This window comes from Pseudonaja textilis, chromosome Z, assembly GCF_049901715.1.
Source record: "Pseudonaja textilis isolate UNSWEBS1 chromosome Z, rPseTex1.2, whole genome shotgun sequence".
In the NCBI taxonomy this organism is placed as follows: domain Eukaryota; kingdom Metazoa; phylum Chordata; class Lepidosauria; order Squamata; family Elapidae; genus Pseudonaja; species Pseudonaja textilis.
In genome coordinates this window covers 38,387,307-38,402,865 of record NC_142008.1, presented here as the reverse complement: position 1 = coordinate 38,402,865, position 15,559 = coordinate 38,387,307, and the positions used below count along the sequence as shown (strand labels likewise).

At 36.2% G+C, this 15,559-nt stretch overlaps 2 protein-coding genes across 4 annotated transcripts in view; one reads left to right on the top strand and one right to left on the bottom strand.

Annotated features, from left to right (window-relative positions):
* Positions 1-6,596, top strand: part of HNRNPA2B1 (heterogeneous nuclear ribonucleoprotein A2/B1) — a 20,634-nt gene extending 14,038 nt beyond the window's left edge. For 2 of the 3 annotated variants that reach the window (XR_015740381.1, XR_015740380.1), the window contains 2 exons: positions 189-290; positions 911-6,596. The gene's annotated coding sequence lies outside the window, so the exon portion shown is untranslated. Of the gene's footprint in view, positions 1-188 lie in introns of all 3 variants that reach the window. The other variant, XM_087917991.1, reaches the window with a different exon arrangement.
* Positions 4,089-15,559, bottom strand: NFE2L3 (NFE2 like bZIP transcription factor 3). Its single transcript, XM_087917149.1, has 5 exons — positions 15,407-15,559; positions 13,745-14,146; positions 9,034-9,190; positions 7,859-7,943; positions 4,089-5,468 (listed from the first exon to the last, which is right to left on the bottom strand). Exons 1-5 carry the CDS (start codon positions 15,557-15,559, stop codon positions 4,325-4,327), a joined length of 1,941 nt encoding a protein of 646 aa, XP_087773275.1. The 3' UTR covers positions 4,089-4,324.

Genomic DNA, 15,559 nt, shown 5'->3' with positions numbered 1-15,559 from the left:
ATTATCTAGTTTAACATAGCAATGAACCAAGTTAATAATTGTGCACTGGAAAAATTTCTTGTTTTGATTTGGGGGTTTGGGTATTTACTCTGTTTTTCATTTGTTGGTTGGTTTCAATTTTTGCTGTTATATTTTGATTTATTTTTAACTTCAGCTGCTTAACCTATCTTTTCCCTACTGGAATCTAGCTTTATACACCATGGACAAGCAATAGACCTGCTGAACAAATGAACCAGCCAAGTGTCTAATGATTTGCAAGGGTTCCATCCCTGCTATGGGTAGTTAAAATGGTATGTCGCAGCTTTTTAAAATGGTACAATATCTTGTTTTACCCATTATATATTAAAACCTGAAGTTGAAAACTATGGCTCTTCAGAATAGGACAATTGCATATCTGTTCTTCGGTACAACATATTTTAGTATCACAGAATTTGTGTTTGAATTTTATGTGTGAAAGTGAAGTTTATGCAGAATTTGCATACAGAGTTCTTCCCCTCACTGGTCTTGTCAACACTATATAGCAATATGAATTTAGAGAATTGAAGTGTCATGTGGTATTCAAATTCAGCTAGCTTACAAAAGTTTCCATTGCGTATATTCTAACACTGCACAATGTAAAATTATTCTGTTATTGAATGCTGTAATTACCTTCAATACGATGGACATGGAATTTTTTTTTACTTAGAGGGATATTCTGTTTAATATAAATTAAGGTTTTAATTCCAGAATCTTCAGTTTTTAAATACTCTTATATTACCCTTTTAAAAATTCTATTTTGCTTTGTACAACTTTTGCACACTTAAAAGCCTGGCCTTGCCTCATCTATTTTCTAGCCATTTGCTGAATTTTTTCCTGTGATACAAAGAGGCTTCTGATAAACTTCTTCAGATACTTTCTTTTTCTTTGGCAGGAAGGTGCCAATGCTGCAGGTAACTAATGAAGAAGTGGTCAACCACAGAAACTTCAAGAAATAAGATATTTCTTTTCTCTTCACAAAATAGTTGGTTTTGCTGGTTTTTATTAAACCCTTTATAGTTTATGGTTTCAGTTGCAGCCTATTGTAATTTAGTCAAAGCTTTACAAAATGAAAGGTACACTTTTTCTAAAGTTCAGACTCACAGGAAATCAAGAATAATGTAAATATTTGACTTTTATAAGTGTTATAATAAAAACTTTTGTTTAAAAATATTCCTAGTCTGATACAATATTACCATTTTATGAACATCCCAAATGATTAAAAAAACCAGTTCTTCAATGCAGTGTGGACTGTACCAAATTACATACTTGCGGCATCATTGTGCGTACTATTATACTGCTATAAGAAATGGAAAAATAGCACAAAATTGGCACTAAGAAGAGAGGAAATACTATGCTTAACTACAGAGTTTTCGGGATCGTATCTATCCATTTATCTTCCTTTATGCCCAGTGACTGCAGCATAGTATAACCTAAGCATAGAAGAATGAAGAAACAGCTGTAGAAATAATTCTATAAAAGTCAAATATAACTGGGAAATACTACAGCATCCTACAAAATGGGACATATTGTCCCTTAGCATCTTAAGGCAGAGGTTACTTTTTTAGCATCTAAAGAAAAATACTGCCAATACTGCTGGGGAAAGCAACAATATTCTGAAAAGGTGCTTAAGAATTCAGTGAAAATCAATAAACTGTAAGAATCTAGTTACAAAAATGAGTTGGGCAAAATGGCTGGTAATTTTATTTGTATCCTTATGTTTAGTACATAATACAATATATACAATAGCAACTGCAAAAACATTAGGTGTAACGCATGGAAATACCAGTGTTATTAAGAATGTATTTAGCTGATAATTCTGTCTTCCATCACTGTTTAAGAACTAAAAATTTAAATCAGTAAGATTTGTAGAAGATAATACTTCCAATTTTTTCAGTACATTTTGAAGTATGGGATTCTTATGGATAGGAAAATAAAATAAGTGGAATATAGTTAATTTGGTCTTTGAAGGTAATGATAGAATAATTGCATACAGTAGAAGCTTCTGACCACGACCAAATCGGCTTCCAACCAAAATGTTCACAAAATTTTTGAATCTGGTCATGAACAAATACTTGGGTGATGATCAAACACGACCCCTGACCCAGAAATTCCTGAAGATGAAACACTAGTACACAAAGAAATCGCCAAACTTATGGAACAAATTATGGTTGTGACCAGAGGCTCTATGTATGCCCATTATGAACTCTAATTCTTAAGGCATATTTTATTAAAAAGACTGAAATAAATGGCTGTATTAACATTCTTAGGTACAAGGCTGGTACTTGACTTAAGATAGTTCTTAAGATTGGATGCTTTTGCAACTGCAACAAATATTTTAAAATTGGGCACATTCATAAGATGACTTGCTTAACAACCAGCATGACTTAATTTGTGAGCTCAATTAAGGTCATAGCTTTGTGTTTTATATAAAATATTTTCTCAAACAATATAGGAATCTTAAGCAGATTGGAAATGATGCTTGCAAAATCATCAGTGTTTTTACCAGAGATACATTTGTATAAAACAGCTAAACCAGTACAGCCTAGGTAAATACTTATTGGTTCACTGGGCTATGTATTAACAATATTATACAAATTAACATTGGGATTAGGAAGGAACATCCTCCCCCCCCCCAACAAAAAAAAAGTAATAACATCTGTAAATTTGTATAAATTGTATAAATACAGAAGCTCGGTTTTCTGTAAAAAGTAATTCTGTGCTGTTTCTTGTAGTTTATTTTATTCAGTATACAAATACAAGCTCTTGCATTTCCGTGCGTACAAATTCATGCTCATGGAATCTATGGGTAGAATTGTAATGTTAACATCTCAGGAACTTCCCTAATGTAAAATACAGTGCTATGTATGCTAATGTATAGAAATATGACACATATTGTAGTATGTGCACTTTGTTATGATAACGCTTCCAAATACCGTATTTTTTGCACTATAAGATGCACTTAGCTTTTGGGGAGGAAAACAAATCTGCCTTTGCCTCCCAGCAGTTTTCCTCCTTACAGCAAACAGCCTGGTCAGCTTCAGCACAGCCTAATTTAGCACTAACAGCTGATTGGTGTTTGGATCAGCTGTTCCAGTCTGCAGGGATCATCTCCACGTGTCCCATTTTCAACCTCCAAACATCCCATTTTTGGCTTGATGGCAATAGCCACTGCTTGGAATGGGCCGAAAATGGGGCACATGGAGGCGGCGGTGGTGATCCCCACAGCCTGGAATAGCTGATTGTCAGTATGGGAGGCCAATCCAACCGCCAATCATCTGCTCATGCTAAATCAGACTATGCTGAACAGCAAGGAGGCAAATTGGAGGCCGAGGTTGAAGGGTGGGGACTGGAGGGTTGGTGGGGCTTCAACATTTGCTCTATAAGACGCACAGACATTTCCACCCACTTTTTGTGGGGGGGAGAAATGCGTCTTATAGTGTGAAAAATACGGTAAGTAGCAGATGTAGCATTTAGGCTATAGCATCAATTGGGATTGGAAATTCTGTTACTGAGTGATGCAATCCTAAAGCATCATAACACGAGGATTCTTCATGTGTTAAGCAATGGCATGATTGCTGGGGGACACTGGTGCTGCATAGTACAGATGGGTGAAGTAGCTAGAGGGAGTATGGAATGTTGCAAATGGCAATTATATGACCATGGATCACCAACCATAAGTACATGCCAGTTGTCAAGTGGCCAATTTTTGATAACATGACCATGGGATGTTGTGAGGATTATGTGAGGATTGGTCAGAGGTCACTTCAGTGCTGCTGTAACTATAAATTGCAAATTGAGGACTGTCTACACCCTGGAAATGAATAATACACCCTTGATTTGAAAAATTATCTATAACCAACTCTTGTAAAAGTGAGACTTAACTAGCTGAACATGGAAAGTAAAGCAAATATTTGTCAGAAAGAGTGGGAGTCTAGCTCATATACCTCAGCCCCAACTGCCAATAGCTAGTGAAGGCCTGCATGGTTACTCTTAGGAACACCCATTGTCTTGTACATGAAAAGCAGTGATATTTTTTATTTTTAAAAGCTCCCTTATCTGCAACTAGTGAAATTGCGGGTGATATGATTTTTTGTGGTCATGCACATTAACATCCGTATTCATGCGCAAGCTGAATAAATTATACTGAACAAATATAAAATGGGTTTAGTCTATTTTTAAAGTTACCTAGGTTGAAATTCTTTAAAACAGTAAAATTAGGCAAGGAATACAATTCAAGTTTTTCTTCTGGCTTCTTACAAATGCAATCCTTAAGCACGATTTTAAATTTTCGCCTATCATAATTGTTTCAGTTTGGGGACTCCTGGTTGATTTCTGTTTTAGGTAAGAATAATATAGTACAATTTCCACAACACTGAAGGGCACATTGGCTTGTATTAATTGTTCCTTGGTCATCTCTCAATTTACTGAAAACGTTCCAGCAAAGATCATTCAGTTTTTGTTTTATATTGCGAATTGACCTTTTGTATTGTGCTTTCTGTTTCTCAAGCTTTTCAGTCTGCTTCTGAAGACGATACACTTCATCTTTCAGGTTCATAATTGCATCTAGTTTACGTTTACGGCAGTTTTGAGCAGCAACTTTGTTTTTTCCTCTTCGTCTTATATCACGAATGAGTGACCGTTGATTATCTGTTAGGTAGTAGTTTGATAACATGCTATTAAAAGATGCTACAGGCAAGGTCACTATATCATAAACAGAGAATGGAATTTTCAGGGGGTTTGCCTGGTATTCACAATTTTGATTTGTATCATTTTCATTTTCAGTTCTTTTGGATTCTTCTGGCCATCTTAAGTAATCCTCTGATACTGAGAATGTCAGCTGTTGTAAATCCTGATTGTATGTATGATCATGGAATATACCTACTAGTAATTTTGTCCCATAGTCATAATTGCTTTGATGCTTTGTATGGCAATATTGTAAGCAACCATCTCTTACAGCTACTGAATCATTTGATATGCCAAAGTTGGCATCCTTGTCAGAAGACAATACAAGGGATGCATTACTGTAATTTAAGTCTAAAGAAAGTCCAGAATCTGAATCTCGTTCTTCAAAATGATAGGTTTCTGCAAAGTCAAAATTTCCTTCCATGGTTAATGGCATGAAATGTATTTTCTCATATCCATTTTCATTCAGGCTGAAAAAGAAATCTTGGTTTGTAAGACTTGTGCAGCAATGATCATTTGCAAATAATTCTAACATGTTGGTCTCGTTCATTGGAGATGTATTTAAGTTGGGTAAAATCTCTAGCCTGTCCACGTCTGTTACATTAGTGTGATCTGATCCCATCACTGTGGCATCGTGAAGGCTCACATCATGACTAATCGCTTGGGCTAAATCTGTAGGGATCTGATGAAAGTTTGTCAAATTCACATTTTCACTGTTGCTTGCTTGTTTCTGAAAGGGTGTAAAAAAAAGTTTGTTAAAGGTGAATCATGTAAGTCATTTGAAAAAATTACCAGGTTGAACATAGGTTCAAAGGTGTTTTAGAACAGATAATCACAGTTATTTTCAAAGGAATCCTTGGTCTATTACCACGTCTTTGCTACAGGACTGCAGTGTATTCAAGATCAACAAACACAAAACATCGTTTTTTTTATTCTCTTGATGAAATTGACATGCCGTATTTGTACCTGTCGTGCTGAAATTGGTCTGTATTGGGGACTGCATTATGACCAGTATTCAGCATAGCGACTCTTCGGCTCTGGCTTCTGCAGCAAAAGATTGTCGTGAAAGCAGGTGTTGGCAACCCACGGCTATGGAGCTGCATGTGGCTTTTTAATTCGTCTGCTGAGGCTCCCTGTTGCTCAAAATGTGCCTCAACTGTCAATGTGCAACACGATTTACTGAGCTTTCTAACCCCCGGTCGGCCAACCCTGCCTGGATAAATCTAAGGACAAAAATTGCAGAAGAAAATGTTTAATGGTACACGGGCAGATCAGATCCATTTGCTTTCATTGCTGATGAGACTGGTTCACCAGTATACTTAATACGTGGTGAGAAATTGGCAAACAAAAAGTCAAATGGTTCAAGACATTTCCAGAATAAAAACAGCCTTTGCTGAAAATATCAGGATGGAGATGAGAAAAAAAAAGCCATTTTGGAACTGATGCGGAAAGTTGATCTGAGCAAAAGTTTCAAGAAATGGATGAAATCTGCAAATTCAACTACATGTGCTAATTTGTTGGCTGCTCAAAAGATAGGCACCGGAAGCCGTTCACAAATGGAGATACATAAAAGAATCATGATTTCAATACACCCACTGGACTTCAAAAACGAGTGAAATTGTGCAGAAAAATAGATATGCCTCTGCTGTGTTGAGGTTCAGGAGCAAAAATCACATTAACCCACCAGTGTGCATGATAAAAGGATGATGGCACACAGAAATGGACAGCATTTTGTTTGCTGCAGGTGGATAATTTAACTTTGGCTTTATTTCATAAATATGAGGACTCAAATAGACATTGAGTATTTTATTTCAAAGTAATCTTCAATCCAGTGTCCTTTTTGGGGTGTTCAAAATGTTTTTGTTGCATGCAGAAATAAAAATTTGTTTACTCTGCAGTTGTGCGTTGATTTCATAAATATAATTTTATACCTAGCATAAAGGTAGTGTTAGAGTAAAAGTTTTAGATACCAAAAGGGTTTTGTGGCTCCCAGTGTTTTCTGTGGGAAACAGTCCAAATGGCTCTTTTGAGTATTTAAGGTTGCCACACCTGGACTAAAGGATTTAAAGCAGTATGTGTCACATTCCTCTGGTTAAAAACATTGGCAAATAAATGACCATGACTTAACAGGTGCAATTCGGGGAGCAAAGTTTAACTTATAAAATTCCTCAAGAAGGGTTGCGTTTGTTGAACTGTCCATCTCCAATTATGTCTCACTTATGGAAGTGGGATCAGAATGTAGGAAGGTATCCAGAATGTAGGTATCTCCAGATCCCCTGAATCAGGATTGCCATCTAATCAGTCCAAGGAGTGCTTTTTATCTTATAGCATCTCCCTATTTATAGGATAGCCCACTCCTTGACATTCAGGTAGCCCTAGAGCAGGCACTTTGCTGAAGTTTGGATCTAGGTAATGGGTAAGCCTATTTATTTAGCACAACGGGCTATTTGGGTTTGTTTTTAATGGTTATTGAATGTTAGCAGCCCAGACTTCAGTGTCAGTTAAGTCATTAAGTCATCCAACACTTCGTGACCCTCTGAACTATAGCACACCAGAACTCACATTCTTCCACTATCTCCTGGAGTTTGTCCAAATTCATGTGCACTGTGTTAATATTAACCATTACATTCTCTGCCATTCCCATCTCCTTTTGCCTTTAATCTTTCCCAACATCAGGGTCTTTTCCAATTGCTTATTTGTTGGCGGAAATATTTGTGCCATTAGTCCTTCCAAACAGCCAAGGTTGATCTTTAGGATTGTTTGATTTGCAGTCCCAAGGAGACTGAAGAGTCATCTTCACCACAATTAGAAAGCATTAATTCTTCAGGAAAACCATAACTTCGTCTATCAATTAGATGGCCATAAAATTTAATTAAAAAGACCTCCATATTTGGGGCATGAACACAAACTATAAACCTCATTCTGCCTTTAGATCCCATATGAAAAGGAAATAATGGTAATAGTGGCAGCTAATTTTAATACAAAATTTTCCGCCTATCAGGATCAGCTAGACAAAACAGTTTGATCCAATGTAATAAGAATTGTTAGACAAAGAATTGTTAGAGCTTTGGAAACTGCTGCTTTCAACTAGCATATATTAAAATAAGTTACATAATTGTCTTTGAGATACTTCATAACATTAGGCCCTAATTTTCACATTTGTTCCAAAGTAATCTCAGGTATATTAACTGGAAAATAACCTAATGAGTAAAAAGAGTCAATAGTACTGTGATTATGCAAAACAAAATGGTACACACCAAAATTGCTATGTCTCCAAAAATAATAGGCTGCTTAAAGCTGAAATGAGAATAGCAAAAGAAAAAACCCTGTTGGGGCCAATATGCTGACTAAGCTGCTTAGAACTGAGAAGCACTTTGAAGCAGTACATAAGTCTAAGTGCAATTGCTATTATGCAAAGCCATAGGTTTCTAATTTTTGGCTTGGTACGAAATAAAAGCCTAGCGACTGGGATTTGAAATATTAAATGAATCCTGCTGATGTGCAAGTTTCTTAAATTCACTAGCAATGAGCATGTTAACTAATGATTTATAATGTTTTATTGCTTTTATTGTTTGTATTACCATTTCATCTTAAATATATATTACCTGTTATTCTGTTAGGGACTTAACCTGAAAACAATTCGCTTAACAGACTAAATGAATTCAATCTCATTAGCAACCTAGAAATTACACAACTCATGTAAAAAATTATCACATCTGTTAGCTATTACACAATATATACTAAGCCACTGGACAAACTGGCTATTTAATAAATAAACATCACTTTCAGAAGAAAAAGCAGGATGTAATAATCTTAAAGCAATAGAATAGGGACAAATGTGCAGACTAGAGATTCTCAGTTGTCCAAGTGCATCCAAAGAAATGTCTGGCTGTCTGCAAGGAATATAAATCTTTCCATCCTCCACCATCCAGTCAGAGCTGAAAAAGCTTAAATGAGTGAAAAATTTAGAAGTCCATTTGCCTTCTGAAAAAGCACTTTGGGACAACAGGGACAAATGTGCTTGCTTTACAAAATGCATCATTTTTAAATTTTAGTTAACTTGGTTATTTAAAAAAAAAACAATACAAGATTTTAAGCCAGCTACTTGCAACATTTTAAAAAATGGTTAAAAGTTAATATAGAAGAAAAAAGAGAAGTACATTTTCAAATTATTTAATGCCCCTTTTATCAATTATCTTTTTTCTACTTTCCCTTTTCTATTATGTTTCCCTCTCCCGAAACCGTGCTGGAGATTAGCATGCAAATGCAGTAATATTTGCTATGATAAATTGCAAGAAGGAAGAATAGGGTTATTCCTTATTCTCACCAAGGAGATAGAAGTGAGATTCTCCCTCTCCTTCCAATTAACTTGTTCATTCTTATCAGACTCTTCTTGTTTTTCTTCCTCTTGAGTTTCTGAGTGCTCATTTTTCTTTGGTAACAAATAGCAGTATTCCAAATATCCCTGGCCTCCTTTTAAATCTAAAACCTATAAATGGAATAAAACAAAATTATAAAAGATAATTTTTCAGCACTGCAAATCTGATTATCACTAATACTTGAAAATTAAAAGTATAATGTGCAGTCTCCTTTAAGCAATAGTTTACTAATTCTACTGACCATCCCTAACATTTTGGTTAGAAAATTAAAAAGTGTTTTATTTAATAATGTTCTTTATATAAAAGGACCCAGACATTTCATATATTTATGGTGAGTAATCTAAACTTTAAAAAGCCTTTTACATATCTAGATCAGAACTTAACGCTTTTTTCATGCTCTGCACTAATTAATTTGTTGACTCCATAATTAAGAAAACTTAAGGAAAAGTATAGCCCCTGACATCTGTTAAGATGCTAGAATGGCTTCCTTGTCTATAGGTATTCAATAGACTTAATATGGCTCTTCACCTACAAGAGATATCCATGGTATGATACCCTACAGCTATTGTGGGCTTTTAAAGCCCTAAAGAATAATCAATTGGGCCACAATAAGAAAGTTTTCTTCTAGGTATGCAGAAGTTCTGATCTCCCTGTGCTGTCCAATTAGGGATACGTATCAGAATTCCTTTAGCTGCAGCTACCAAATCATGGAGTGCACTTCTAGAGCTTCAAAAGAACAATGTGACAAAACTTGGTTCCCTTTTGCAGGAGAAATAAAACTATTATTTTTTATATTGTTAGGATTTCCTATGACTTTTTAACATGTTCAGCTTGGAAAGTAGGAATATTTAAAATTAACCAATCAGAAAATATAATTGAATTGCTTTTATGTATGTTTTTTGATAAGAATCTGTATGATCGAACAGAATGTTAGAAGCTATGTCTCAAATAAGCAATGAAGATTTTCTATCCCTTTTTCATCAGTCCAGTTTAAATTCTCATGAAAAGTTGGTAGATGGAAAAATTACTCATCTCTTTAAAAATTACTCATCTCTTGCACCACTTGAAAGATTGCTGTAGATTAAAGTGGAGAAACTTGTTTTACAGCTTACTGTAGAAGCAAACCGAGCCAAGTAAATACTTGTTCAAATGTCATTACATCAGGTAAAAATGTTTTTAAAAATAGTGTACAATTTACATAAAATCTTTATAATTTAAAATCTACATTAATACTTTATACTAAATCTACATTAATACTTTATACAAAATCTGATTTCTTGGAAAGTTCCTATAATATATGATTTTTTAAAAAACTTTGGAAATTGGATTTTCTTTATTATACTTGAAGTAGAATATGTGTCAAAATGTTTAAATGGGATGGAACAGTACAATGTAAAAGCAATATGTCTTAGGGGACTTTTGCATGACTATTTTCTTGGTAAGAATTACAATAGCTAGCCTAATGTATAATTCAGTATAAATTCAGAACAGAACATAAATGATAAATCTATTACTGATGAAAATGGTTTTAGGTTTACAGGACAACTCAATAGAAATAAAAATAAAAATTCAAAGCTCATGTAGAATGGTCAAATATTTGTACAAAATTACTATACTGTACATTTAAATTTAAATATACATTTAAATATAAAAGATTACAACAGATACCAACCTAGAGATATGACAGACATTCCATTTTGCACTAATGGATGACTGAAATTACACTGAAAATACTTTTTTCCCCATCTACTAAACAGCCTTTTATATTGTAAAGATTACTTTTTGAAACCTTACTAAATAAAGCATGCCCCTTTGTGCAGAAAAATTCTGCAAACATTCTGAATTCTTTTATCAAGAAATTAAATAGAACTAAATAATAGGGGCAAATAATAGCCAGATTTTGTGTTTATTGACTAGTTGATTCAAACTTCTGATGGTGCATTCATCACTATTCTTGATAACTTTGCCTCAAGATTGAAATAAGCTGACATTGCAACCTTTTTATCTATTCTTTCCTATTGTAGGTCTAGACAACCAAAACTTAGAATCACACACACATAAAATCGTTAATATTACACATCAGATAGACTTGCGTGTTACAACAGTGGGTTTCTTTATAGAAATCTTTCAGACCTAGCAACTATACAGCTTTTTTAAAGCCCATTTTAATATTCTATCTCAGGCTTCTTTAATAGTGGATTTCACAAAATCACGTTTAGCAAGATAAATTGTCTCTGTGGCCAGAGTGAATCTCAAATCTTAGTGTACTAAACCTTCAATGAGATCTTACACCATAATATATCTGTGTACCAATTTCAATCAGAAATCAAATTTTATTTTTTTATCATCATAATCCTGGTATTCTAAACATACCAAATTCTTATCAGCACCTACTGCTCTAAGAAGATTTAAGATGTTGTAATCTTGGAACAATATCACATTCTTTCGTCTTAATTCTATTTTTATCTAATTTGTTTTGTTCTATTTTGTCTACTGTTTATTTCTGTAAATTTTAACTGCCAGGTCTATATAGAGATTTGTTCATTTTATTGTGTTTTTATTGTTACAGCTATTTCACTTATCATTGACCATAGATAAATACAATTTCAAAATAGCAGGGAAGGTAGGAGGTCATTTTTTTCTGGGGGGAAATGCAAATAAAGAGACTGACTGTTTCCCATGTTACTTGTTAACTTGGAAAAATAAGCATGTGTAAGAATGTGCCCCTAACTTGAAAAGGCAGTACTTGGCATTTCACATGTCCTTGAAATGCATTGTTCTGGCATCTACTGGTTTATAGTATAGAATAGCAAAACCTGGCCCAATTTAAAAGATGGTTCATGTTCTGCACAAGTTCTTATTTTTAAATATCAGTCTCTCTCAATTCCAAACATGATTTCATTATTATTTATTCCATATAGTATCTTTCCATTGGAAATAAATATCTTAACTGTGGTAGAATTTATTTCTGCAAACTTATAAAGGATTTGTTTGACTCTAAAATAGGTAAACCTGGATTCATGTTTTCTCTAAAACAAAAGGAATGCAGGGAAAAGGAAGTAAAGATGCCCCTTTGACAGCAGGTTTCAGCACAGAGACACTTGAATGTAACATCCAAAGTCACATCTAACCATTTTGGCATCACTCTGATATATTTCAGGCAAATAATAAGTTGCCACACCACTTTATCACAAGCACATTATAAATTCAAGAATCTCTTCAAGACCTAATCCTGAATACAGCCCAAATACATGTCAGTGAAGGAAGAACAGCTTCTGAACATGTACAGACTAGCCTTAACAAATAAAGGAGTAGAGTAAGTTGCTTCATCTCCAAGCCTTCAAGACAGGATAAATTTTCAAATCTCATAATCAACAGGTTGCTTGTCATTCTCAAGTTGCCTGGAGGTAACAGGAAACCTGAAAGCTGGGGAAGGCTGGACTAGGAAGAGCAAGTAGAACTGCCTCCCACACTTCTTGCAAAAAGAGAAAGAACTACAGCATATAACAGTTAGCTACCTAGGAATTCTTATACTATCTTTTGTTCCAGACTGTAAAAAGGTACTGAAGTATTTAATCCTATCAAGTCCCGATAAAGCCTGGAGACCATTTCAAGGAATACAACCTTCAAGATGAACTGCATCCCAACCTAAGCAAGGACACTTCAGCCAGGTCCGAAGAAAAAGTTAAATGTTGCTGACCACTTCCTGTTTCTGCCACTGAATTGATTTATGTCCTTACTTTCATTTATTTTCTTGGATCCATGTATGTTTGTCTCCTTTTTCACACAAAAACCACTTGCTTTGCAGCAAGACACAATCACATTTAATGGAAACCTAAATATTAATCCAAAGAATAGGACAGCATTGCTATAAAATGAATATATAAATAACCACCCTGAACCTGGATTGTTTGTATCTGACACTGGTCTTTCTACTTTCAAAAAGTGGAAATCACTGTCTCTTTAAATTTGAACTATTTCCCCTGCATATGTAAAATGAAAGAAAGAAAAGCTTCTATTTCCTGTAATCATATGCTATCTATTTATTTACCCTGTTCTACATTAAAATTAATAGTTTTCTTAACAATAAAAACCAACACAAACCATGCAAGTATTTGCAGTCCAAAATTCTAAATCATCCTTCAGTTGGATGATTGGCAGAAAACTGTTGGCAGAAAACTGTTTCTTGGGAAACAGGTAATTTCTCACAAACAATTGGATTTAGAGACAAAGGGTAACCATGTCCTTTGCTAGTTCTCGGGGTGCTCTGAGTCAGGTTTGGGGCGAAAGTCATGTTGACAAAAGGGATTAGGAAACCCTCTCCATGACCTACATAGCACTCTGGTTTTTATTACATTTCCATCCCGTGAAAATATGATTGTCATTTAGAAGAGGGGCTAGTAAATTATGGTAAACCAGACCTGATTAAGCGCGGTGCCTTTCAAGCTTGTAATACACCAGTGATTAGCACTGATGAGGTTTGGGTAATGAAACGTCTGCCAGAAAACAGGCAAACTCACGAAAGCACCAAGGAGCCCCTCATTTCAACTCTGAGCTACAAATATTCTCCTTTATTGGTTTAATACCTGCGTTGCGCTCTATTTCTCCAATTTCTTCCTACTTCAAGTGGTTTGGCTAGACGCGCTCATCCGCCCTTGATTTACCTTCGGATTGAAGCCTAGCTTTTTTTCTCCAGGGTCAAATGAGGCGACTTCTGCTTCCAGGGTCTCTTGGGGCGGTCGCAGCCACCGGCTTTGCCCCTGGGCTGCCAAGAAGAGCTCGCGTGCCTCCCGACAGTGCCCATTCCCACGGTTTGCCGCGTCTGAGGTGGGGGACGCCGGAGCCTTGTCCTCCTCCTGCGCAAGCCGAGGAACCACTCGCGTGGCGGGAAAGCTTCGCGTCCCCTGCGCTTGCACATCGCGGAGCCGGAGGCATTGCTCCAGCAGTTTCGAGTCTTCCTCGTGAGAGAAGAACGGCATCCTCGAAGGAAGCTTTCCCCGGAATGCCAGAAGGGCGAGGCTAAGCGGGAGAGTGTCTTGCAGCCAATCTTCTTCTGAAGTGTGGCGTCAACTCCCACTCGGGATTTTCATCCCGCTTTCCTGCACCCGGTTTGGGACCGGAGTGGGGCGTGAGTGCGGAAGCCGTCCGAGGGGAAAGCAACTCGGAGCTCGGCTGTCGCAGCTGTCGTGTCCTCCCTTTCTAGCGTTTTTTGCCTGTTTCTACTTCTGTGGCCGCCGCGAAGGTCTTCCATGGGGCGGAGAAGTGTCCGGGAGGCGGAAGCTCCCAACTTGTTCTTCGTGGCGGTTTCATCCTCAGCCTGGACTTTTTCGCCATTAGAATTAGACGGGGAGGGGAAGCAAGAAGACGAAGATCGGAGACCAACGCGCAAGTAAAGGGGAGTCAAAAGGATTGGGGGCAGATGGTGATGGAATAGAGAGGCTCATCGGGCTTGCTAACTTGTTTCCCTTCAGACGTGTGTTAGATTTCCTTGTTTCCGAACGCCACAATTCCCACTAACTCAAAGGGTTTTCCGTTTCTAGAAGAGGGCTGTGCTGTGCTTGCCAGCACTGTATTTGCAGTCTTCGAAGCCGTTTTCGGATTTTAAGGGGTAGGGACAGGAGCGCTGAATGCCAAATTAGTGCCTTTGCTACTGAAAAGACCCTTTAAAGCCCAAATGGAGGAAAAGACTAAACATTTCAATCCCACCCAATCCAGTGATGTCATAACGATGACAGTGTATGACAGACTCCTCTTATGCATCTCTTCTCTGGAATCTAGATGCATGCAGATGATTTGTTACACACCATCAAAATTTAGATAAGCTGTAAAGCATTGTGCATCTTGTGAAATTTGAATGTAGTATAAAGCAATTGACACAATGTGTGATGGCTCCTGTGAATACAATTTCAACCTGGTACTACAAACAAGAAAGAACTCTATGGATATGTGCCATATTAGGAAATACTGGGGAAATCTTCAAAAAGTGGGCTAAGAATTTAGGTTATAGTATACAGATGAATCAATATGTGGTTAAATGGATTAAACTTTTCATTCTATTATTTTAAAAAGATTTTTTTAATAAAATGAGGTATCCTTGGTGTGTAAATATTAAAACCAGAAACTTTCCTTTAAAGATTGATAAACAGAAAAAAGCCATGAAACATTATTTCAGTATATGATTACTGTGGCAAGAAGGAAAAAATGGTCAGGATGCTCCTAGTGGAATGGCAGGTAAAATTGTAAAGAGAGCTCTGACATCATTCCTGGGATTGGTTTGTTTGACCCATTCTCTCAGCTTAGAAGTCACAGCCTTGATTTTTTTCTACCTTTATGTGGATCACTTTGGCCTTTACTTTCCACATTCTCTCCAATTCCTCTTTCAGCCCCTGATACTTTTCTAGTTGCTCATAATTCCCAAAGTCACTTGTCACTCCTATATCTATCATAACTGCTGCCTTCTGATCTTTGTCTATTATCAT